This window comes from Poecile atricapillus, chromosome 26 (assembly GCF_030490865.1).
Source record: "Poecile atricapillus isolate bPoeAtr1 chromosome 26, bPoeAtr1.hap1, whole genome shotgun sequence".
NCBI lineage: Eukaryota > Metazoa > Chordata > Aves > Passeriformes > Paridae > Poecile > Poecile atricapillus.
Genome location: NC_081274.1, coordinates 5,096,494 through 5,121,844, shown reverse-complemented (window position 1 = coordinate 5,121,844; position 25,351 = coordinate 5,096,494). Strand labels below are relative to the sequence as shown.

At 50.7% G+C, this 25,351-nt stretch overlaps 3 protein-coding genes and 1 long non-coding RNA gene across 4 annotated transcripts in view; 2 read left to right on the top strand and 2 right to left on the bottom strand.

The window, feature by feature from the left end:
* The window catches only part of LOC131588549 (zinc finger protein 239-like), a 135,224-nt gene that overhangs the window by 30,827 nt on the left and 79,046 nt on the right, over window positions 1–25,351 (bottom strand). The gene's annotated exons all lie outside the window — the stretch shown is intronic.
* The window catches only part of LOC131588627 (zinc finger protein 239-like), a 369,862-nt gene that overhangs the window by 312,935 nt on the left and 31,576 nt on the right, over window positions 1–25,351 (bottom strand). The window lies entirely within an intron of this gene.
* On the top strand, window positions 14,905–16,124 carry LOC131588654 (uncharacterized). The gene is made up of 3 exons (XR_009279627.1): window positions 14,905–14,972; window positions 15,418–15,507; window positions 15,912–16,124. It is a non-coding gene; the product is annotated as an uncharacterized LOC131588654 (long non-coding RNA).
* LOC131588617 (serine/threonine-protein kinase PAK 1-like) lies at window positions 18,759–23,801 on the top strand. Its single transcript, XM_058857568.1, has 6 exons — window positions 18,759–18,868; window positions 19,461–19,578; window positions 20,265–20,364; window positions 20,828–21,024; window positions 22,374–22,511; window positions 23,628–23,801. Exons 1-6 carry the CDS (start codon window positions 18,807–18,809, stop codon window positions 23,709–23,711), a joined length of 699 nt encoding a protein of 232 aa, XP_058713551.1. The 5' UTR covers window positions 18,759–18,806; the 3' UTR covers window positions 23,712–23,801.

Below are 25,351 nucleotides of genomic sequence, written 5' to 3'. Positions count from 1 at the left end.
GTGTTCCTCACCTGACTGGATTGGTGTGGGGGAAGGTCAGGGGCTGAAGCTGTCTGGTTGGTTATTATTTCAATGACATCCTGTAATCTAATTATGCCACTGAAATGAGAAATGTTTTCTCTGGTACCTGCTATGAATTCATCAGGGTTCCCAGGGTCTGGTCCATGGTGTTGCAGGATTTGTTCTGGTGGCTGTTCATCTTTTCCCCATTTCTGGGCGCTCCCTTCAGCCAGGGCTGCATCAATTGTCAGCTTTTCTCTCATTAAATCATTGCATACTTGGATTCCCAAGTGATTTCCCTGAACTTGTGGTAGCAAATAAACCCCAGTGGTCTGATACACCCTATATAACATAGACAGTGACAGCACATGTTGGAGTGGGGACAGGGATGATTCTCCCCACTTGTTTTAGTGAAGTTTTCACGACATAGCCTATTTTCTGTTTTCCTTTGCACCTCAACCAATTTCTGCTGCAGAGTCAGATATCCTCACAATGGGCTGTGCCTTTAGCTGTGCAAATTCCATCTGTGCAAGCAGGCAGAGCTTGGGCTGAGGGGCAGAGGGAATCAGCCCAATTCCTCCTGCAGGCAGGAAGCCCCTGGGCCATTGTGCAGGCTTTGGGCCATCAGTGTTAATTTGCATTTCTAAAGCTCCTCTCCTGGCTGCCTGGAACAAAGCTTCTCTTCCAGGGCAGCCATTTTTGGTAAAATGTGGCCACTCGAAAAGTGACATTTTTGAAGAAAATAATAATATACTATCTTTTTACAAGCTAAGGGCATCACCTTTAAAGCTCTTAGTTTTTAAAACTGAGGCATAAAGGTGAACATTGAAAAATGCATACCAAACTTTTGCCATCATAACAGCCATGCACAGACATTCCCAAAAAAATCCAAAGCAATAAAGATTTTTTCTACTTCTTGCCCTAAGTCTAAAAACTGTTTCTCCCAACCCTGGCCCAGCACTACCAGTCTAAGTAATAATATAGAAGTAGGATTATTAAGGAAAAGCATAATAATGGTGTAGTCTTGTCACCAAAAATGCGGGATGAATAAAAACTCTCCAACAATATAAAATCAAGGCATGACTTGAGTCTGGTCAGAATGTGCAACAAAAATCATTAATTCCTCACTTTGGCTGGGTGTGCAGAGAAAATCATTCCAAGACATGTGAATTTAATAGATGTTTCCTAAACTGTATACAATCTGAACCCATAGAAATCCATTGGTTTAATGTTCATTGGTTTGAAGGTGTGGAGTTGTTAGGATTTGGTTTCCTGTTGCAGCCGGATTTCTGTGCCTGTGATGTGAATTAGGTGGGCACTCCTGGATTTCCTGCTCAGCCTTTTCCAGACCAGGTGTCTCCAGTTGTGCCTGGGGCAGTGTCTGGGGTGGATGTTGGTTGATGTTTGCTGCTGGGTGTTGATGTTTTGTTGATGGTCGTTATCTTGGTTGCAATCTTTTGGGCTATTCCCAGTCTGTTGAGATGTTAATTTCATCTCTGCTGAGTGGTAGAAAAGAAACATTAAAATTCCTTTCCCCAAGGCAAAGGCAAACCTAGTGTGACCAGAGAAATAAGATTTGAAGGCATTTTAAAGTTGGTCTATTTTGGCAGCAGCTAATCCCAGGCAGGGCAGAGTGTGAGTGTAATTGAGAGGCAGAGTGGAATTGTCCCGGTGCCTTCCCCAGCAGCTGTGGCGAGGGCAGGCACAGAAAGGGCTGAAGCTGCAAGAGTGAGAGCAAGGATTGTCCCGCAGTGGCTGGAGATGGCAAAGGAGGGTGGCCAGGCCGAGGATTTGAGCAGAGGATCTGTGGGCAGGCCCAGGGGCTTCCCCCACTGGGGAGCCCTGGCTGCTGCTGCGTTGCCTTCAGTGCAGGCTCAGGGGTGGCCTGTTTAATATTCCCTTCCAGTTCAGATTTCTGAGTCTGGAAGAGCCATGGCTGGGGCATCAACCATTTTATTTTTTCATTTTGTTAAATTTTGTTCTCTTTCTTATATCCACTCCCTAACATTGAGACTATCTGGGGGAAAAGAAATCCACGCAATGTTCTGGCTAGAAGAGAGAATCCTCAATCCAGCTCCTGCAATTCCCTGTTAATTGTAAGAATTGCTGCAGCTCCTTTTTAGTTGTGGGAAATGTTATTTCTGAGATTCCCTGGACCCTCTCTAAGTCAATTCACCACAGGCCTTCAGTCAAAATAGGTCTCAAATATTTAAACATTTTCTCTTCCATTTGCACTTTTTTTCCAGATACTCAAACATGCTTTTTAGATTGAAAATGAAGCAATTTCACAGAGGCTTCCTCTACCTCTTCTTGTTTTTCTGACTGGATCAAGTCACCCACATCCTGCATTAAGCCAGTCCCTGGGGGTGAGGTCAATTCCTTTGATATTTCCTGCAAGGCTTGCCCCAATCAGGTTGGTGCTTCTGTGCATCCCTGCAGAAGGACCGTCCATGTCTTGAGCATTTTCCCTTCTACCTCTTGTTGCCAGCCCAAGGCAGAAGTCTTTTGCATCCTCTGGAAGTGGGCAGATCCTCAGAAAGCATCTTTTGCATCAAGTTGTGAATGGCAGCAGTGTGAGGAGGGCACCTGGTTGAGGATGGTGTAAGGATCTGAGAGTGTGGGGTGCCTCGGTTTCATCATCTCATTTCTTCTTCTTGGGTCCTGCAGCATTCTGTGGATTCCATTGGATTTCTTGTTTGGCAGGATAGGAGCATTCTAGGGAGCCATCCCTGGCTCCCCAAGCCGTGCCTTGAGCAGGACTCCCAGACAGGCTGTGAGCCCTTCCTTCCCTCCCTTGGAACAGGGGATTGCTTTTGGACACCTCTTGTCCTGGTTGCTTGAGGGAAATTTGGAGAGGCTCCATATCTAATTTTGCCAATTTCCCTGGGGCTGCCCACACTTGTGGGTTCACTTCAGCCGTGGCTCTGCCAGACATTTGACACAGAGAACCAGCCTCTGTATCACCTTTTGCTTTGTTAATTTGCATACCCAATTTAGCCATCAAATCCCTTCCCAGTATATTACAATCACAATTGTGAGCAAATAAAAATTCCTGCATTTCAAACCCATCCCCCACATTGATTAATAGTGGCTGAATAAAACACTCCCACTCATCTTTCCCACTTAGTCCCTTAATTATTAAAATATTCCCTAACACCTTTAGGTGTAAGATTCCGAGTGGATGGAGAGGCCCCTGTGTCCATCAGGAAAGGTCTCCTCTGGATCCAGAGCCACCCTGAATGTTCCCAAGGGCTGCAGTGTGGTGGGTCCCTGGTGGAATGGGAGCTGTGAGAGCGCTAAGAATCCGTGTCCATCAAGGGCTGGACTTGCTGGTGCTGAGGGTGCTCCTGTCTGTGCTTGCAGTGTCCTTGTGCCCTGCAGCTGGAAGGCTGATTCCTTGCCAGGGGCTGTTTGGGTGGGCTGTCCCCTGGCCAGGAGGGCAATGCCTGTGCCAGGTGCTTGTGGCCGAGGGTGTCCCCTGGGTGCTGGGGCCCCCTTGGGCCCTGGGCTTGATCCCTCAGGGGCTGTAGGAACTGTGCCATGGCCTTTGCCTTCAGCTTGGCCTTTTGCTCATCCCTTGCTGCATTCAGCTGCTGAGCCTTTGGGAGCAAGTGCTGCAGGGGCTTCTTGTGGCCCTGCTGCAGCCCCCCTCAGTGCCTGTGGGTGCTCATCGTGTGGCAGCTGCTGAGCTTTCTGCAAAATCCTTCCTTTCTGCAGGGACCCAGCACAAAACGCTTTCAAGATGATCTGGATCCTTGCAGGTGTAATCCCCATTTCTGAGCTGTTCCTTCCTGGTGCTGGCTGTGCTGAGGCTCCCCTCCCCAGCCCGTATCCCAGAGCCGGTCCCTGTCCTGCCGCAGTGTCCAAAGGCGGCCCCCCCGGCGGGCAGGGCCGGCAGCTCCACGGGGCCGGGCAGCGGCCGGGGCGTCCCGCAGCCTCCTGGGGGCCGGGGGCCACTGCCGGCCCTGCCCGGGGGGTGCTGGGGTCAGGCAGCGCCCGGCGCTGAGCCCCGGCTGCCCCACAGCCCCGGCCCGGCCCCACAGCTCCCCACAGGCCCCCAGCCCGTGCTCCCGGTGCCGCAGCTCTGCGCCCGCTCCTGCCGCTCCCAGCTCAGAGAAACCCCCTGAAATCCTGACCTCCTTCTTTTCCTGTCCTGGAAAACTGGGATACAAAACATCTGATGATAAGAGCCTACTGAAAAACATCCCAATCCTCAGTGGTTTTCTCTTCCTCTTCTTTTCCATCATCTTTTTTCTTACCCCATAGATTCCTCCTGCTGCTTCTTGCTTTAAGCACATTCCTGCACACTCCCCTTCAGCCAATCCCTTCCCAGCACACCAACCCCATCCATCCCCTGTTGTCTAAATCCCTTCTGGACTTCCCTTATTGCCCCCCTGGGTGTCCATGTCCTTAATTCCCTCTGGGAGAATGTGCAAACGACCTCCACATGCTCCCAAGGGACCCTTGAGAGATATTTTGGGATCCTCATCCCTTTTGCTGGGACCCCCTTGTGGCTTTCCCTTTTGTCCCCTCCCTGGGTGCCCTGCCGTGTTTACTTCCCGAAGATCCCACTGTAGTCACTGCTGAGATTTTCAGTGCTCTCTCCCTGCCGACTCTTGAGAGCCCCCCTGATCCGTCCCTCGTCTGTCTCCTGCTCACTCTCGGGTACCCAATCAATCCCCGGTGCCGCCGCCAGCCGAGGGAGCCGATCCCCCAAACTGGGTGAGGCACCTTCAGCTGCACTCAGTGCCCGCCGGCCCGGACGGTGGAAGGAATTGCGGAGGAGCCCCAAGGTGTGTGGAAAAATTGACATCCCCAGAGGTTTCTGTCCACAAGGAAGACAGAGGAGTCCTGTCACAGTAATTTCATTCATAAAAAAGGTAGAGGCCATGGGACAATTTCCATGGTGTCTCTCCTGTTATTGGAGGACAGCCTCCTTTTCATCTGAATTTTCTTGGCCACATCTCCCTCTCCCTTTCCCCATTGGCTGAAGTACTGGAGAGGTACAGACTTCCCAATGCACCTCCTACATACCCCCTTTAATATGCACCCCACTTTTGTATAGGTAACAATATTGATGGCTGTGTTAAGTCTTTGTCATCAATTAATAACATTTTGTGCAGCTGATGGCTCCTCCTGTCACTTCCTTATGTCCACGTCCCTGGCCCTATGTCCAGTGAGGTTGACGGGATCAGTTTGTAAAGAGCCTTTGTTGTTGTTCCTTTGCTGGGGTTCCCCCGTTTTGGGGCCATCCCCCCTGGAGCAGGGTGTCCCCCCTTGGTGCAGGCGCAGGGCTCAGGCAGGGCTGAGGCAATCAGAGCGCGCGGCGCTGATGACTCATCAGTGTCCAGGCAGAGCCGCAGCTGCCAGCGTTCCCCAGCTGGAGCCCAGCTGCGCCCCTCCCCCCCGGGCCTTGGCGCCCCCCTTGAGGGGAATTTGGGGAGGTGGGAGGGGGGAGCGCCAAGGCCGGGCCCCCCCGCGCTGTGGTGGCGGGAGCGGCTGCAGTGGGGAGCGAGTGCGGGCGGAAGCGGCCGAGAGCCCAGCGCTGCCCCAGGCCGAGCTGGCCCAGCTCCATCCGTGCCCCTGCGGTGGGATGCTGTGGGACTGGGGGGGAAGAGGGAGGCGGCAGTGGGTGCTGGGCCTGGGGGCAGGAGGAGAAGGGAAGGAGAAGCAGGGCTGAAGAACCAAATGGTCAAAATATGTTGGGGTTGTGCAGAAGGAGGAGGAGTAGTGTGACATAGAGCACAGACACAGAAGGAAGAGGAGCAGAAACAGGAAGCAGCCCAAAGTTCCTCCCTGTATCTGCAGCTCCCCCAGCCCCAGGAGCATTTCCCCCCCCCCCCCCCCCAAATGCAGCAGGTGACTGGGGAGGGGAATAACCATTTTCACAGATCTGAATCTTGGTGTTTCTGAGCTTTATTGGGCTAAATGTTGGTGCTTTGGTTTCTTGCAGGGGCTGAACCTTTCTATTCTGGAGGGGGTTTTGGCCAAATCTCGTTGTTTGATTAGTTTTTGATCTGTTTTGATGATTGGAGGTTGTTTCGGCAGAATCTTTGTGTCCTGGATGTTCTTATAAACACAAGATGCCCAATGACTTCCTGAGATGAACTTGGGCAAGGAGAAAACCCCAGTCCAAGGTGCTCTCCTGTTGTTTTTTTCCCCCTAACCAGGATTTTACGGTCCCAAACTGTGTTGAGATGGAAGAGAAGAAAAAGGCCCAGAGATCCCACATGAGGAGGGGCTGAAAACCCAGCCCAGGGAGCTGCGAGGAGGAAAGATCCCCCCAGTGCCAGGAACAGGGCCAGAGATCCAGCCAGAGCTCAGAGGTGGGGAAGAAGCCCCACAAGTGCTTGGAATGTGGGAAGGGCTTCAGGTACAGCTCTGAGCTGCTTCGGCACCAGGTGATCCACACGGGGGAGCGACCCTACAGATGCTTGGAATGTGGGAAGAGCTTTGGGTGGAGCTCCACCCTGCGAAATCACCAGCTCATCCACAGTGGGGAGAGGCCCTACGAGTGTCCCCAGTGTGGGAAGAGCTTCTCACAGAGATCTACCTTGACCCAACACCAACGGAGGCACCAGTAAGGGAAGCCCTGCGAGTGCCCCGAGTGCGGGAAGAGCTTCGTGCGCTGCTCCAGCTCCATCCCCCATGGGAGGATCGGCGTTGGATGATCCCCAGTGACCCCCGTTGGGCAGAGCCCTGGTGATCCGTGGTCCTGGTGATCCGTGTTGGGAAGACACCTGGCTGGGAGGCTCCACATCTTCCTGGCTCCCTGTGGGCACCTGGATGAACACTGGGACAGGGACATCTATTGGGACACAGACCAACAATGGGAATTCCTTGAGGAGATTTGATTGGTTGACTTTCAGTCCTAGAGAACCTTTTGCTGCTGCCTTAGGATCTCTGTGGGCAGAGAAAAGGGGGTATCATCAGTGGGTGTCCTTGGGGGGAGCACAAATGCTCTGGGCGAGGGAGGACACAACCCCCAGGACCCCTCCCTGACCTTCTTGCTCAGGTAGAAGCCGAGCCCCAGCACCAGGAAGACGAAGCCCAACAAGGACCCCCAGTCCCCATAAGCATCTTGTGGTGGCGCGGCGTTTCACAGCAACCCTGGGGCATCTGCAGAGGTCAGGACCCCCAAAACCTCTCATAGACACCCCATGCCCCTCCAAGGACCCTCCCAGTCTCCCCCAGCCCACCTAGGACCCTCTGAAACCTTTTTTGGAGTCACTAATTTTAAAAAATCAGCTATTTTATAAAAATTAGAGATCTTAGCTAGAGATAGGCCTTGCTGGAACTAGTTAGAGTTAATGATAAAGTGAGAAGCAGGATTTGCGATAATGAATCTCGGACTTAGGTAAAAAATTACTTTTCATTGTATGTGTGTTCAGCTGTGCTTATAATGAGAAAAGAGAAACTGATCAACGGGTTCAGGAAGATCACAGACCTTACATCTGGAAACCCATTTAAAAGTGACAAGGGAGGAAACTGGAGTTGTACCAAATGTCATTTGTAATGTCAACCATTGTAAAGGTAGAAAGGTGAGAGTGAGGAAGAGCGGTTTTCCTTCATCTCTTGATGACCTCTCCTCGCCAAAACCACCCCCTCCTCAAATTAGGGAGCCCACCATGCAGGCATAATAACTTTTTAAACTCATTACTGTGAATTTTAATCCAAAGTGGGGAACGGGTGGTGTTAGCATTGTGAGTATGTATTTGTATTTTGGATATTTAAGACTTTTGTAAATAAATAGACACTGGAATCTTTTGTCAACTTGCAGTGTGTATTAAGGGGATGACTCCCGCACTCGCCCAGTGCTGTGATTAAACATCCACTTTGTAACTTTAAACTGTTGGAGAGGTTTTTTTGTCCCTTAACAGATTGATATTAATACTGGATCAATATCACTATTTTGTTAAATCACTGCCAGTCTCTTCCCAGCCTCCCCAGGACCCACCAGAGCCCCTCCTGTTCCTCTCAGGATCCCACAGCCCCCTCCCAATTTCTCCCCAGTGCCCCAGGATCTTCAAACCCTCTCCCAGTCCCTTTCCAGCCCCACCAGGACTCATCAAGACTCCTCCCCTTCTCTTCCCAGCACAACCAACCCCATCCCAATCCCTGCTTTCCAATGCCCAATCTCCTTCCAGCTCCTCCAGGCTCACTCAAATCCCTCCCAGTGACACCCAGCACCCCCAAACTCCCTCCCAGGGTCCACCAGGACCCCCAGAACCCCATCCCACCCTCCCCAACATCCTCTAATCCTTTTCTCAGCCATTTTTGACCCCCAAACCCCTCTCCCAGTTTAAACCAGTCTATCTCAAACTCCCTCCCAGTTCCTCCCAGCACACCCCAATCCCCCTCCGGGCCCCCCCAGTGCCTCCCCCGCTGCCCCCGGCGCTGTGGGGGCCGGGCCGTGCCCCAGTGCCGGCTCAGGGGGTGCTCCAGGCTGACGTGCTCCACCTGGCAGCTGGAGCTGAGCCCGCATTGCCGGGGGCGGTTTCCAGCAGCACCAGGAGCTGCTGGCTCCAGTCCCCGCTGGGGAGCACGGCAGTGGCCAGCACGTGGCCCGAGAGCTGCTGCTGGCCCTGGGAGCAGCTCAGCTGGATGTGGGCAGGGGAGAAATCCATCAGGGAGCAGAGCAGGCGGCTGGGGCCGGGCTGGGAGCTCGAGGGCACCAGCGAGATGGACACGCTGGGAGCACTGGGATCAGCGGGGACAGACGGGGATGAGCTTGGGGTGAAACTGGGACAGATGGGAGAGGAGTGGTGTGGCGTCGGTTGTGACCGGGAACCGGATAGCGGGGACTGGGGTGGCGCTGAAATAGATGAGCGTGGATACTGGGACACTGGATGAGGGCGTAGATGGCTGGGAGTGGAAGGAGGAATTAATTCGAAATGGACTGGGAGTGGGCTAAAAGGAGTGGGAGGGACTCTGGGGCCTCTGGGCCGGACCGTGGTGGCACTGGGCGGGACTGTGGTGGCACTGGGAGGGACTGTGGTGGCACTGGGAGGGACTGGGAATGAAGTGCGCGGCACTGGGAGGCCGAGTCCAGCGCGGGGCTCTCGGCTCTGTGGATCTGCCCGGCAACTGATGAGTCATCAGAGAGACGCGCTCTGATTGGCTGAAAGGCGGCAGATCCACGGAGGGGAGAGATGGACAAGAGGAGGCACTTGGTGAGACTGGGATGGACTGGGAGGAGCTGGGATAGACTGGGAGAACCACGGGAGCCATTGGGAGGGACAAGGATCCCCGGGGATGGGAACAAGGAAGGCTGAGTGCTCTGGGGTGCTTCCCCTTCAGCTCCCTTTGAACACTCAGCAGTCACTAACATACGTATTTCTTTCATATTCAAGCTGCATTTAAACTTCTCTTTTTCTCTGTTCTCCACGTTTTTGGTTTTTTCCTCTTTATCTCCTTTAATCCCGTCAGCACCAGTAGGATGGGGATGGAGTCTTGGGGTGGGTGTGGGATGAACTGAGGATCCAGCAGAGAAGGGCAAGGCAGAGGGGAGAGGACTCAGCCAACCCTTCTCCTGCTCTCTCCTCCCCCAGGGTGCAGCTAAAGCAAGTCAGACTGGAAAGGATCCCACAAATGCTGTGTTCTCCTCCTTCTGAGCTTGGCTGGGGATCCTCAGCTTCAGCCTGGTGCAGTGCCTTAGATTCGCTAATTTGACTTTTTTGGCTAATGCACTAAATTGAAGATGTTTATTATTACTTAATCACCTTTCACCTTTGCCAAGTTCTGCTGCACTGTGTCTGCTTTTCACCCAATAGACTGCTAGCTCACGTACACACGTGCTTCTTATGATAATACTTAGATTCATAGCTTACTCTATAAAATCACACAATTACAGTTGAAAACTCTCCACCATCTCACTCAATGCAGTTTGTTATTTACTTATGGCATATTCTTACTTGCAGCTATAGGAACATAAGCTTATGAATTCTTGACTCAGTGTCTGTGAACTTTTAGCATTGCATGAAGCCAAGCTCCTTCCAAGGCTGGAAATCCAACCCTTCAGTATCTGTGGAAGTTTCTGTCTTTCCATTTCCCACAGCACACCAAAGGATTTGTGACACTTTGTGACAGAGGAGAACCTCCCAGGCAATTTTGTGTTTGCTGTAGGGAAGCTCAGGTTGCTCTGCATCAATTCCCAGAGCACCGCAGAGCGTTGGCTTTGTGATGTCAGGGCATGGATGCCACATTGTCGTGGTGACATCCCAAGGTTGCCTTGGTGCACGGAAGGCCTCAGTGTCAGAGCAGCTCTTGGGCTTGCTCAGTGCAGGAGCATCCTCCTGCTTGAGGCGTTTGTCAGTGGGCAGCTGCACACTGACAGGAGCCTTGTTTGTCCTTGAGTTGAGCACAGTCTGCAAACTGGCACAGCAGTGCTACAATGATTGAGCAGCTCGCTGCTGCCGTTTGCACCCTTTATGGCATTGGCTATTCCGGCTATTACCTGACCAACCTGGCACGTAAGTAGAGGTTTTCCCTGGCTGGAACCTGAGCTGGCTTTTGTAGGTCTCCCTGCTCTTTCTTAGTGACCGGGTTGCTATTCAAACAGAAAGACCATGAGGATGCCACTGGTTTGGTAAAGCTCCTGTCAACACCTTCAGCAAAACACGGGGTGTCTGTAGCCAGGGGGCTGCGGGCAGCATTTGCAGGGGTTCTGTTCCCTCCAGGGGAGAGCCTGTGGCAGCAGAGTCTGTCATTTCCTCACTTTGCTGGCTCAGTGTCTTGGGGTGACTTTACTTTTAAGACAGCTCTGAGAGCTCGGGAAGTTGAAACTGCTGGAGGCTGATGGGAGTTTTTTCTCCTGACTAATTACTGGCCATGTGTGAGAATTGGCAGCGGTTTGAACTATTGAGAAGTGAGATCAACCTGTGAACTCCACCTTAAGATGGAAGGCCGGGAATTTCTTGCTCTCTTTGGTTTCTGGCTTCTGACGAGGTCACAGGGCTCTGTCTCGGCCTCCTCCCCCCCTCCAGGCCGGACAAGGCTGCAGAGGGCGGGGTGGGGGGAGAAAGGGAGCCGGCCTGGCCTGACTTGGTTTGCAGTTTCTGCCACTGAACTGAAACCTGACACCATCAACATCTGCAGCTTTAGCAAGATTTTAACTCTTTTACTACCTGGATGAGACTTGCAGATGAATCCTTTTCCAGAGAGACAGAGAGAGAGTAATCAACCATCAACCCATCAAAGAGAGTGAAGAAAAAAATTAAATTTAGAGGGGGAAGAGAAATAAGGAGATGCTTTAATAAGCTGAAATAGTTTTCTGTTAAAGCTATGGAGATGGACAGTAGTGTTCTGAAAAAAACTCCTTTAATTCATGACAGAGTATATTGGGAGGAATGGAGTGTTTCCAAGTGTGGATTTTGAGCAAATGATGAAGTAGTTGTGACACTGTGAGATGCTGGAACAGAGGGGGAGACGTAATAGTTGAAGATTTGTGGCTTTTAAGAAGCAAAAAGAAAACTGCTGTTTCCAGGAGGGCTCACAAAAACAGATAATTTTTGCCTTTGAATAACTCATTCATAAAAATGACATCCCTAGACTCATGACCCATAACACACCTCAGAGTGATGTGAAATGGGAGGAGACAACTGATGGCAGATTTCCGGGCAGCTGGCATCAGAGAAATAGAAAGCTATGAAGAAAAAGAGTTTTCTTGTGAAAAACTCCATAAATAGCAGAAGAAGACTTCTGTTTCTCTACAAAGACTGATGAAAAGACTCCAGCAGGAATTGGGACTGTTTTAAACACCAAAGTTCCAATGTTTTTTGTCTCTATGTTGTCATGTAAACAAGGGAATGGTTGGGTAGTGGGGGAGAAAAGGGTTGTTCTGGAAGTTTTATTCTGCTTTCTTATGCTTGTAGTTTTTGTTAATAAACTTTCTTTATTCCATTTAAGTTTTAAGCCTGTTTTGCTCTTGTTCTAATCCATATCTCACAGCAAGAAATAAGTAAGTTTTCTAGTGATTTTTTAGTTGCTGCTTTAAACCACAACAGTCAAGCAGGACACCTTTGAAAATGTAGACTGGGAGATCTTCTCAGATGCTGTTCTAAATAGGCCACGGTTCTCTCCAGTTTTCTCAAATAATTTGGTTCATTTTCCTTGCCCACTGCAGGTCATCTGACCCGTGTGTTCAGAGGTGCCGATCCTGAGGTGAGTCAGAAAGGAACATTTGATGTTCCTGGTGTTTCAGAATTGTGCAGGGAACTGTGAGCTTGGCCTGTGGCAGTGGAGTGTAGAGGACCAGCTGGGTGGGCTGAAAGAAGATCCATTTCCATGTTTACAACAGCAATAGCAAAGGCATTGTTGGCTATTTCCTAATTTTCCATTGCAGAGCTTTAAAAGAACTCAAAGCTCAGATTTGCAGAGAGAACATTGCTTGCTGATAGTAGCCAGGGTGAACTCTCTAATTCAGAACTATTTGCAGTATGGCTGAATTAACCCATTTTAATTTAGTTGGAGTGACTTAGAATCCCATTGCTATCAAAGCTGATGATTTGTGCTTGGTAGAGCTGGTTGTAGAAAAAGAGCTGAATAGAAATAAGGTTCTAAATGATAGGTAGCTGCCTGTCCCTAACTCCACCATCTGTCCACAGAGCCCAGAACCAAGAGCAGACTCTGCTGTGGCTCCCTCTGCTCCTGGAGAAGAGGCCAAAGAGGAGCAAAATGAGCAAAAGGAGCACGAGCCTCCAGCTGTGGTCACAGCCCAGCCTGACCATCCCCAGACAGTAAGTGCCAGTGCTGGGTGCTGCTGACTTTAGTGCAAGGCAGAGCTGCAAGTTTCTGAGCAGCCAGCACTTGCTGTTGGTGGCTGAGGATGCTGAGTGCTGGAGTCCTGCCAGCACCCAGCCATTCCCCCATCCCGTGGCAGCTGGAAATTGGGCTTTGAGCCGTCGTGCTGAGGCCCCAAAGCGCTGCTGCCTGCGGGTGAGCAGCTGGCTGCTTGGCTCAGTGAAGCTCTGTCTCTTGGCTTCTGCCAAGCCATGGCCAAGGGCTCACACAGCATTTCTGGGGCTCACAGGGCTTGGTTTGTTTGCTTTCCTTTTTTGGAAACCTCTGGATGACCTGGAGAAGTGTTCTGCAGTTTTCTTGAGTAATTCTTCACTTCTGCAGAGTCTTTTAGGCCACCTGTCTTTTGGCTTTTGATAAGCTGCAAGGAGATGATTGTGTTGTCCATGAAGCTGTGGCCGGCCATTCTTGTCCTGTGTGGCCAAAGAAACAAACTGCGTAGTTCTGAACCCTTCTTCTGAGGCAAAATCCACAAGTGGCAAGTTTCTGTTGATACGTTTTGTGGTGAAGTCTGCAGCTTTGGAAACTGCATTGGAGCCTAGTGTGGGGGCAAAGCTGCAGGTCCTTGAGTGCTGTCTTGTGTTGCTAAGAACCCCTTTAGAGATGGTTGTTCTTTTCCCCTCAGAGCTGTTTTCCTCCTCCTACCTCTTCCGTCCTGACACTCCCAGTTTAACATATAAATTTCTGCCTGTCCTAGTGAGGTGGGACAATTCCATGTTTTAGGTGGTTTTTGGTGACTTTGGTCATACATGCATTACATGACACATGACTTCCTTCATTGGCATCCCTAGGGGTGTGTCAATTAATTTGTTGATGGGGCCTTTTGAGGATCTCTGTCACTGCCGCTCAGAATTCTCAGCTGACAAAAGAGGGAGGAGAAACACTTTGGTCCTCTTCCATATCCTGAGGTGGCCACAGAGGCTCTCTGACCTGCAGCAGAGGATCAAATTGCACACATCCTTGTCTCCTGAATGAGCAGGATTTCTAACAAGAGTGTAGATGTCAGAAGGGCAGGAGTGGCAGTGCAGGCCTGAAAAGAACATGAACTCCAGCAGTGTCTCTCACAAGGGATGAGCTCACCCAGGAAGCCCCTGCAGAGCCAGGATGGAGCTGTGGGGCAGGGCTGGCTGTCAGTCACTATGGAGAGACAAGCAGGACACAGCAGAGGGAGAGGGAGGCCCTTGAGAAATGCCCCACATTTCCTGTCAGCTGCCCAAGAGTCTGTTGGAGATTCAGTGCCAGATGGGCCCTGATTGCACTGCCAGGGTCACTTTGGAATCTGTGCTTCCCCACGGGCAGAGAACAAGGCAGGAGAGCAGCAGCACAGAGCTTTGGGAACGTGGGAGCCCATCAGTCTTTGAGTCTTGGCCCACAAATGTTGTATGAGAAGTTGAAGCCCATCTTCTCTTGCTTTCTCTGCAGGTCCTTCCAGAGAAAGAGCAGGAGCAGATTGTTTTATCAGGGAGGCCGTGCCAGACTGAGGGAGAGCTGTTCCCAGCACAAGAGCAGGAAGAGCAGCTGGGGCAGCAGGTGGAAGAGCCACTGGAGAATGGCCAGGTAAGCCTGACTCAGCAGGGGACAGAGTGAAGGGCAGGAAGAGGGGCATAAAACGCAGCTCTTGGGACTGAGCAGGCCACGAGTGCCAGAGGCCCTGAAAGCAAAGAGCCTCTGCAGAGATCAGCAGCGGGACAGGAGGTTACAGTGGAAGCAGAGGTGGGTAGGGAAGCAGAAAGAAGTGACTGAATGAGTGTGATTTTGAGGCTGAAACTGAGGAAGAAGCTGAGCCTGATGGCAGCTCCCAGGCACTTGCTCTCCATTTGTGTGTGCAGAACATCAAGGCAGAGCCCCAAGCAGAGCTGCCCGAAGCTCAGAGGGCCATCATGGCAGTGAAGAGGAGGCACGAGGAAGACGGGAGAAACATCCAGGAGGAGATGAATCTCCATCAGCAGAGAGGCAGTCAACAAAACCAGGTGAGTGAAAGAGTGGCAGACACTCCACTCACAGAAATTCCTCTCTGTCGTTCTTCACAGGCCTCCGATGAGGAGCTGCTGGCAGAGCTGCAGGAAACTGAGGCTAGGATCAAGGCAAGGGAGAAGAGGCTGGAGGAAGAAAGAAAAATCATCCAAGAGAAATTTCATCTCCTCGTTCAGAAGCAAGAGGCTCTAGAAAATCGAGTGAGTGAAAGAGCGATAGGCACAGCAGTCACTGCAGTCTGGTGCTTTCTGCCCTTCTTGCCTTTCCTCTGCAGAGCAGCAGGGGGGTGGGCTGATGCCTCTCAGTGCCATCCTGCTGTAGTGTCTATCCCAGCTGCTTGGAAGGACATTTCCTGCTGTGCTCAATCTCAGCTGCTGCCCTGGACAGTGGGACCAGTCATTTGCCCCTTTTGCCAGCACTCATCTCAAGGGATTCCTGCTGGCCTGCTCCTGCTCTCCTTGTTTCTTCAGGGCTTTTTGCAAGTGAACAGAGTCCCCAGATAGATTTGGAATACAAGCTGCAAGCTGTCTGTATCCCTTGGTGAATCTGCTGCTGTCCTGCTCTTTCCCTTTGCTCACAGTCAATGAGCCTTGGCAGACAGGGACAAGCTGTGGTCTCTGACTGCTTTGTTCTGTTTGACTTGAGGTGGATGTGTTGATATCTCACCTGGCAGCCTGCGAAGGCTTCCAGCAAATGCCTGGTGATGAAGAGCCCCAAGGTCGGCGGGAGGCACAGGTACTGTCCCAAGCACCAGTGCTGCAGGCTGAGCACGTTCTGAAGATGGTGCAGGAAAAGAGGACTGAGGGGGAGGAGCTCCAACATTAGAACAAGAAGCTGCAAATGTGTCTGCAGCCCTTGGAGGGGGAAAGGGATCCTTGGGAGGAAGTGGAATGGTCGTTGTTGCAGTCATCCTTCAGAAAATCCAGGAAAATGGAATATGAAACTGGCCATGAACTTGATTAAATCCAACCTTGGGTTTTGACCATTTGGTTTCAGAAGCGGGCATCCAAAATAATCCAGTTGATGAGCTTTGCATGTGGCTAACAGCAACTTCCTAAGGGCTTGCATTTGAAAAGGGAACTCGGGGTAATTAATCTCGGCCAGCCAGCTTTCTGACACAAACTCCTTTCTTCTCTCAGATCTACACAGGCTCTTCCATTGAATCTGCTGCAGCAGCAGCAGCAGCAGCAGCAGCATCTAAAGGAGCCTTTGTTCCCCAAGCTGAGCAGTGGAGCCCGGGCAGTTTGTCCATTTCCAGCAGTGACACATCTGCTGCTCAGCTACAGGAGAGCCAGGGAGACTTCCTGGAGCAACTGAGTACGTCTGGTGTATTTCTTGTCTGAGGGACAGTGTATTGTGTGCATGTGCCAGCAGAGCTGGAGCAAATGATCCTCCTCACTTTGGTGTCCCAGAGACATTTAGGACTCCCCACAGGAACTGCTGTGCTCTGAGGCAGCGAGAGAGCGCTCTGGGTGTTCCTGCTGCCTCTGAGGGCAGCTTGGACTGGCTCGGCTTTGCCTGGGATTCCCTTGCCACTAAAGGCAGAAGCAAGAATTGTTCTTGGATCAGCAGAAGGCTGTGGCCCAGCAAATTATCTATGCAAGTCCTGTGTGCTAGTGGCCAAACTGAACAGAATATTTGATTCCTAAATTAGACTCCAGACTTCAGACTCCCCACCAGTCATCAGAACCAAAAGACTTCAGAGATATTGATTGGTTTTGGGGTTTTGTCTTTTTGTTGTGGTTCTGGTTTTAGTTTTCAGTTTTTATCCTTTTTTGGTTTTGCATTTGGGATTTTTTGGTAGTTTGTTTTTTCTCCATCCAGAAAGAGTTGTTCTGCCCCATGTGTCTTAGTGGTGTCATTTTTAGGACTGTTTTTATTGCCTCTACTACATCTACAAGGTTTTTATGAGAATGCTGTATTTTTGTCAGTGAGGACTCCTTTGAAAGTACATCAGGTGACAGCAGAAACAGAGAGCAAGAGATGTTTTCATTGGGCCCACAATGAAGAAACAGATATTTGTATAACAATCTGTAATTCATATCCTAGTTTTATTCTTATAAAGATGTGTCCAAGAGACACACTGACGTGGTGTGATCAGATAAAACAGCACTGCAGGCATTTCTCAGGAGCGAGCCTGCAGCCCCTCTGCTGTGTATTCCTCAGATCCATGGCACTTTTTCATACCTGATTCCCAGTCCTTCCCATGACTCTTAGAATCCTACCTATTGGCCCAAGCCCTGCTCAGATCAGTCTCTGGGAAAACACATCAAGCCCTCTGCGATTCTGCAGCACAACCCATTTAATCTGCTTCTTGCCCATAACAGCTGCCAGTGCTGTGCTCTCAGAAAAGACCTTGTGGGGCTGAGAAAAGATCCCAGCTGATTTGGTGTCTACCTTCACCTGCTGGGACAAAAAAGGGCCTTGATCTGCACCTGGGTGTGTCTGATCTCCAAGGCAATGCTGTTGTGTCCTGAACGGGGGCCACAGCTTGTCAGGGGCTCAGGCTGGCTGTGTCTTCTTGCCATTGCTTGTCAGTGCTCATGCTTGGCCTTTGCCAGCCTTGTGCTGTGCCCTGCTGTGCTCTCTGCGCTTCATTTCCTTCCAAGGACTGGACAAAATCAGTCTCTCTGCTGGCCATTTGTACTGCACAACTGCCTGTCTTGTTGCTGCTGTGGTTGCTGCCCAGCTGACCACAGAGGGTTCAGAGCCCCAGACAGCGGGGCTGCCTTTGGGATCTCCTGCAAGTTAGGATCTCTGCCTGAAAGTGAGCATCTTGCATTTTGTTTCCCTCAGGGAGAATGGTGAACAAGGAAAATCCCGTAACAAAATACATTGAACTGGAAAGTCTTGGCAGTGGGTGAGTCCAACCACAGTTACTTCTACACAGCCATGGGCCAGGTGTTTCCCTGGTGGAATATCCATCAAGTGGGAAGTCAGACAAGTTGCCCACATGTTTAGACACCGGGCTTAGTCTGCCCCATCTCTCAGTACTGGCCAGAATTTGTCAAGTGTGCTCAGAAGGCATTGTCAAAGACATCTCCATGCTGCCAAGGTCTTGTCTGCAGCAAGGAACAGAACCTGGTAAATCTGCTTGTCTCTCAAGTGTGGGACAGCTCAGGGTTCATTTCCTTCACATTTTTGGATGTCTCCAAATCATCTGGCCACACTAATGGAAGGAGAAGAATCTTGCTTGCCTGAAAGCACAACCCACCCCCGATGAGAGCTGTCAGATAACAGTTCTCAGGAACATTTCTTTCCAAGAGTTTGCTAAAGGAAATACTCCGTGCTCAGGATTAGAATTGCACAGTTTAGAAGCTGATACCCGAGATGAAGGAATAAGCTGCCTTTTGGAGCTGAGGCAGTAAAGCCCAACGCTTCAGGAACAGCCCCAGTGCCCATGCACTTGAGGGGAAAATGCATCATCTGCCTTCTGGCAGACCCCTCCTGCAACCTGCAGCTTTTAGGCATTTACAGCAGAGCTCTCCTGTCTGGACTGGCTTTCAGTGCAAGATCTAAATGGCTTCTCCTTTCTTTGCTGCTGTTTTGTTTCTAGGGGTTTTGGAGAGGTTTCCAGAGCACTTGACATTGTCACAGGAGGAGAGGTAAATGTCAACAGCCCCTGCAGCCTCTGCTGCTCTCCAGGCCTTTCCCCACTGCTGACAGCTGTGGCTGGAGCTTTGAGTAGAGCTGTGCTGAAAAGGCACAAGAAGCACAGACTGGAGCCAGCCTGCAAATTGCACTTGGAATAGTCTTTGTGGACAAGGCAAATCGCCAGTGGCCACATGTCCTGTAACTGGCCCCCAAGGGAGCAGAGAAATGGGCTGTTGCAATGTCACTTCCTAATTACTCCAATGATGAGGTCTAATCACAAGGCACTTTGGCACAGCTTGGCTCTGCCATTCCAAAATCACTTGCTCCATGTGTGTTGTGGTCTCATGCTACCAATTTTCTCAAATTACTCCTTTTCAATGTCCTTTGAGGTGGCCATAAAGAAAATAAGTGTGCAAGGAGTGAGGAGGAAGATACTAACCATGAATGAAATCAGGATCATGGAGAGTAATAGGAGTCCCAGGGTCGTGAATTACTTAGCCAGGTGAGTGGTTACGGTCCTATCCCTTGAATGTTTGTTTACATACTACAAGCATGAGAGCTTAAAAACCCACTTTGGTCAGTGGCAGGAAATAGAGCTGTTAATTATTATTTCTCTACTTATCTCCAATGGATGGGAAGAGACTGCATTTTGTCTGCATGAATCTACCCTGGCAAATGCAGACTGAAAATTGTTCAAATACCTGCATCAGCCCTATCTTAATAATTCAATACCTTGTAAGTTCATTGCCTCCACAGTTCTTTGGGATTGAGTTTTTCAAGTTTCTTAAATGCTGATGAACCATCCAAGAGAGGATTGCCCTTGCATTGTTGCCCCTCTTTTCCACTGCTGTGCATGCCAGGAAGACTAGGTGCTTATTTCCAGAAATGCCGTGCGTCACAGGTTTTTTATCTGGGCTCTTCCTAAACTGCCTTTCTCCTTGAGACAGCACAGACTGCAAACACTGCACAGCCTAGAGGCAATGTCTATTCCTTTTCTTCTGCCCTTGTCTCCAAGGGACCCAGAAACAAGACTCAAGCAAAAAACCAACCTAGCTGTGCATGTTCACCTGCATGGCCTTGTTTCCTTTTTTCAGCTACCTTGTGCATGAGGAACTCTGGCTGGTGATGGAGTACATGGACGGAGGCACTCTGAGAGATCTCATCGACGAGGCTCAAATGTCTGAAGAAGAGATTGCAGCTGTCAGTCGGGAGGTCAGGGATCCCATCTGTGCTTCCAAGGCCTTGAGCTGGATTGTCTGGGAAACAGGGGCTCAGAACAGGAGTGATTTCATGGGCCAGGCTTGGTTTCTGTGTTGCTGCAAGGCTATGGGCAAGCAAGAGCATCTCAAGTGAACTGTCTGCCAGTGCCCCTACACTCACTGGACTCACTTCCTGTACTCTTATCCCCTGCTCTTGTATTCTAGCTCTGTCTCTTGCACTGGCATTTGCAGTTCTCCACCTTGCCTAGCTAAACTTTTGCCTGTCTGCACTACATTCCTTGTCTCTAAAGCAAAGGTGTGGTGGCAGGATTTGAAACAAACAGGAAAGAAAAAAAGAGAGACCAATTTCTTTTAGTCCTCAGCTGAAAAGGACAGTAGTGCAGCCCAAATGCTCTTTGCTTCTGAGCACATGCACTGCAGCTGCAGTCACCCTGGCTGGTTTGCAGGGGATAGTCTACAACAGCAGTTGCTGGTGCTCTTTCAAAAGCTGACATGCCTTTCCTGAGAAAGGTGCTGCTCTGCTACTGTTGGAGCAGCAGGCTCTTGCTCTCAATGGCGCTGTGTTCTGCCATTCCTCCCCATTCCCCTGCAAAGGGAACCTTCCACAGCTGTTTCCTTCCTTGTGGGATGAACTCACATCACTACTTTTTGCCCCCCTGCTTCTGTTTTCTCTCTCAGTGCCTGCAAGGACTGGATTTTCTTCACTCCAACCACGTGATCCATCGAGATGTGAAGAGCAACAACATCCTTCTCAGAACCGACGGCTCTGTCAAGCTGGGTCAGTGTATTCTTGGTCAGCTTCAGCGTTCCAGGAATGGGGGGTGTGGGGCTGCTTTCAGTGACTGCCAGCTCCCCAAAAATGCTGCTGCTGGCAGTGCAGGGGTCCCCCCTGCTGTGGGCTGAAGGCACGGTTGCAGTGTGCACACAGCTATGACAAGAACCACAAGCAGCCAAGAGTGCTATTGCTCTGTGTGTGTCTGTGTGTGTTCCTTCCAGAGGGAGGGAGCTACAATCTAAACCTTCAGGGGAACAAAAGGCACTGCTGGAGGAAGTGTAAAAAATGGGGGGATGTTTGAAGTAGCCAATTCATATTTCCTTGGCTAAAGCCCCAAGGAAACAGAGCAGGGACTGTTGTCCAGGAAATTCAACTGCACATTCTCAAACTTCTACTGGGGAATTCTTTGCCTTGGTTTCCTAATTGACAGTATTAAAATTAAAACAGTATTTTGCTTTCTCCTCAGCTGATTTTGGCCTTTCTGTTCAGCTCACCCCTGAGAAAAATCAACGGTGCTCAGTGATCGGGACTCCTTGGTGGATGGCACCTGAAGTGGTGAAGCGTCAACCATACGGCCCCAAAGTGGACGTGTGGTCTTTTGGAATTGTGGCAATTGAAATGGCCGAACAAAAAACTCCTTATGACAGTTTCACTGCTCGATCGGTAAGGAGCAAATACTCTCTGATCCCGCTGTCTTTCTCACCTGTCCCGTGTTCTCTGCTCACTGGACAAAATCCCATGGCCATCTGCTGGAAGTACTTCCACCAAGGCCCCTTCTACAAATGTCCCTGCAGCACATCAGCATCTGCTGTAGCTTTGGTTGCAGCAGTGGGGGAACTCAAGCCTTACCTCGCCCAAACCATCTCCATTCTCAGGCAGCATTTTGCTTTGCCTTAGAAGTCGTTCCAGCTCTTTTGGCTGTGTAGATGGCCCAAAGAATAGGAAACAAGCATCGCAGAGCTGGTGTTATCTTTCCAGAAATGAAGCAAAGAAACTCAAACCAAACCGAGTTTCTAAAACAGTGCTTTTGAGAGAAGAAGTGCACCCCCATTCTTCTCACAGGGAAACTTGCCTGAAACCTGGAGATGAGGCTGTAAAGCCAGAGTCTCTTCTGCTTCTTGTGCAGTGCTGCTGAGACACTCAGTGACCACCTTCTTTCATAACCCAAGCCACTTTCTCCATATCACCAAGCTGGAGCCTGGTGACGGGGAGAGCCTGCCAAAACCTCCTGTTTGTTTCCTGGCACCTTCTGGGATGGGCACAGCGTTAATGCATTGACTTGAGAATCCAACGAGCACAGGGTTACCACAGGGATGACACTTCTGATTTCAGCATGAATATTTTCCTTTTGCCACATAAGGGAACCTGAAATTTTCAGAGTGCTGAGAGACAGAGCTGCAGGTGGCTCCTGTGTGCCCAAACAGGCATTTTCAACCCAATACATTTGTGGAGGCATCTTAATGTGTCTGTGTTGGAAACGAGATTCCAAATGTTTGTTTCCTTCCCTGAGGAACACCTGCTGCATTTCCTTTCGTTTCTTCCAATTGCCATCATTTTCAAGAACAGGACAAAAAGCTTGATGAGTTTTGTTTTATGGCAGCTGTGCTTAAGGGACCAACAAGCACTGCAGAGATTCTTTTCAGATAACAATCCTTGGAAATAGTAGAGTTAGTTAGAATAGCAAAATCCCTCTTCCAAAAAGGCTGCCAAGCTGCTGGGAATCCTCCGAGAAGGAAACATGTATTTGCTGATGTAGTTGCCACTAACTAGATCAGGCAATGAAATCAGCTGCCAAGGCAAGATCTGCTGGATGTTGGCAAAGCTGTGGCTTTGGGGCTTGGGTTTTTTCATGATACAGGAAAGTCGTCATCCAAATGATACAGGAAAGTCATCTCTGCCTCTCTGCCAGGGCAAAAACTGCCACTGCAGAGTGGAGCTTAAACAATGGGCTCTGGAGAGCAGTTACAGATGGGAAAGAAGCAGGTGGAGCTTTGTGTTTCCTTTTTCTCCAGGCTAAATACCACATAGCCACAAAAGGGACCCCACAGCTGCGGCAGCCCGACCAATTCTCACCTTTGCTGCGTGACTTCCTGAGCTGCTGCCTGCAGAAAGGCGAGGCGCAGCGCTGGTCTGCCAAGGAGCTGCTGCAGGTAAAATGCCAAAAGGGCTGCAGGTGAAACAGTGTGCGAGGGATGGGCTCCTCCTCCACTGAAATCCAAGGCATCAGATGAGCCCCCATCCTCCTCACTTCCAACCTTGGTGCTGTTCAGCTGACAATGGGGAGGAATCCTAGACTGGGCTGGGCTGGCAGGGAGTGCTGGGTTTTAGCACTGGCTAAAATCACTAGTTCACTTACTCATTTCTTGCTGGGAGCTATGGATTAGGAGAAGGGCAAAACAGGCTTCAAACTTAAAAGGAATAACAAATTTTATTATCAGGCCCACAAGAATAAGAAAGGTCTCATCTGTGCAGTGAAAGGGTTCAATCTCACCCAGGTCATGGCAGTCACGGTGTTGGATTTCAGGCTGTGCTGGGCCCCTCTCTCTGCCCGGTAGCCGCTGGGAGGGGAGGCTCGGCCTGGAGCCGTTGCTGCACGCCGGGGAGAGGGTTTAGTGTGGGCAAGATGTCAGCAGCCGTGGCCTGGCCCAGCCTGGGGCCGGGGTCCCGCAGCCTCCATCCCCCGCCCGGGAGCCGCTGGGGTCTGGCCCGGCCTCCCCCAGGAGCACAGGCCGTGGGCGAGCAGGGCCGGCCTCACCAGAGCTCCGTTACCTTCGGGGGCCGGAAGCAAAGAGGGCCAGTTCCCGGGCTGGTGGTTTTCAAAATGTGGATCATCACAGAGGCACATCTCATTTCTAAATGGTGCAAAATGTTGTCAGTTCTCAGAGCTAGCCAGCCATTGGCCTGTCTCAGGCACAGAGGAAGCTCCCAGCAGCTTCTCTCAAAGAAATCACTTCCGTGCGGGGTTTCTTACTTCTTTCCCTAAATGTCAATTCATCTCAAACTAACATACAGGGATATGGAAAGGTCATCTAGTCTGTGTCCTGCAATGAGCAGGGACATCTTTCAAGAGATCAGGATACTCACACGTCAGATGTTTCCAGGGGTGGGCCACCTACCAGCTCTTGGGGCAACCTGTGCCACTCTTGCCCCATGCTCCTGACCTACTCTGTCTCAATCCCCTTTTCATTTAAAAAGTATTCCCCTGCCTTTGAAGCTCTTAGCTTGGAAAATCATGCTTTCTTGTTGTTTTCTTTTCCTTTCTGCAGCATCAATTTATAACATCGGCCATGCCTGGGTCCAGCCTGGCACCACTCATCATGGCAGTGAAGAAGTGGAAGGAGGAGATATGAATGCGCCAATCAATTTCAAACTGTTTTTTCCATGCTCAACTTAGAGTAGGATTGTAGAGTAGGATTGTAGAGTAGGACTGCAGTGTAGGATTGTAGTGTAGGATTGTAAAGTAGGACTGCAGTGTAAGATTGTAGTGCAGGATTGTAGAGTAGGATTATAAATAAAGTCACTAATACCTCAACTCCTTTGGAACATTTCTCTCCTTCTGACCCTGTGAGAAAGCTCAACATTTCCTCCTGAATTGTCAGTTTTTTCTTAGAGGTGGAAAGTGACATTGATGGCTTCTTTGGTACTGTTTGTAAGGGGGGAAGGCTCTTCTTCATTCATCCTTTCCAGACCACACTGCCTTTGGAATATGGCCAACTGGCCAAGTTTTGCCCAGCTCTGGCATTTCTATTTGAGGCAGAAACAGCAATGGTATTTGCAGGAAAAACCAAAGGAGGAGCAGTGCAACGCAAACATCCTGTGCAGATGCAGGCTGTGCAGATGTGACTCGAGAACATTTGGGTTCCTGCCACTTGGATTTGTATCCCTAAGTGCAATCTCTTTGGCTGGAGGAGAGTCTGGCTGAAGAGAGAAAGCAGAAAGAGCAGTGAGGGTGCTGTGCAAGGTCTCCTGTGGTGCAGAGCTGTCAGCGACTGTGAGGTGAGAGCGGGCCCAGCCTTGGCCAGGCTGGAGCCCCAGCAGAGCCCTGGCAGAGCCCGGAGAAGCCTGAGCCTCGGCAGAGGCAGGCTGGAAGGAGGCCCTTGGAGCTGCAAGAGGCAGCAGCCTGGCCCTGGCTGCCTCTTGCTGGCACCAGGCAAATCCTCCGCTCTCAGAGCCAAGCTGGCAGCTGGCTGCTCCTGAGGGGAAGCGGCGCCGTGCTGGGCACAGCACACACTGGTGCCATGGGCTGTCTGGAGTCTGCACAGGAGGAGAGAAAGGCAAAGAGCAGCCCAGGGCTGGTGCCCTGCCTGACCATTCCTGCTCTTCTGCCGCCTGCCCTGGAACTCCTGGCAATGGTCAGCAGTGTGTGCAGCACTCTGGGCACAGGGGGAGGGAGCCGGGCTGCTCCGCAGGCTCCAGCACAGGGCAGTGTCCTTCAGGCACGGCATTTCTGCCAGGGGAACCGAGCCCAGCGTGAGGCAGTGACAGCAAGTCAGGGCACATCTGCACGAGCCAGTGCCTCACACAGCTCTGGGACCAAGCGCCTGCAATCCTGGAGCTCTGCACTGAGCCAGAGCAAAGGTGTGAAATGCAGAGGGTTTTGCAGAAATATTCAGGGGCACCAGGCCAGCCTGCTTTGTGCTCTCTGGGGCACAGCAAGCACTGTGCAATGCAGCTCGGAGCTGCTGGCAGAGAGGGACTATGGGCATGTGCCTGAGGCTTGTTCTTGAGTAGTGATTTGGAAGGGAGCAGAAGGGTCTCAGTAGACAATTTGTGTTTTCTTCATTAATTGCTGAATGAAAGACACAATGTGGCATCACGCAGCAAGAGCACTTGCAGAACTTATTGACTATAAGTTTGTGTTGAATTCCCAGAAAAGGAAAGTGTTGAAGTGTAACAAATAGGGCTTTTAAATTCAGTTAGCTTCTGAGCCTTCATCCAAAATGACCATCATGACGTTGACGACCTCCTCACGCAGAGCCCTGCTACAAGG

Coding starts and splice junctions, on each gene's coding strand:
- LOC131588617 (XM_058857568.1), top strand. CDS start 18,807: ATGAATGAAATCAGGATCATGGAGAGTAATAGGAGTCCCAGGGTCGTG. Junction 20,365..20,827: donor CGACGGCTCTGTCAAGCTGG/GTCAGTGTATTC, acceptor CTTTCTCCTCAG/CTGATTTTGGCCTTTCTGTT. Junction 22,512..23,627: donor CTGCCAAGGAGCTGCTGCAG/GTAAAATGCCAA, acceptor TCCTTTCTGCAG/CATCAATTTATAACATCGGC.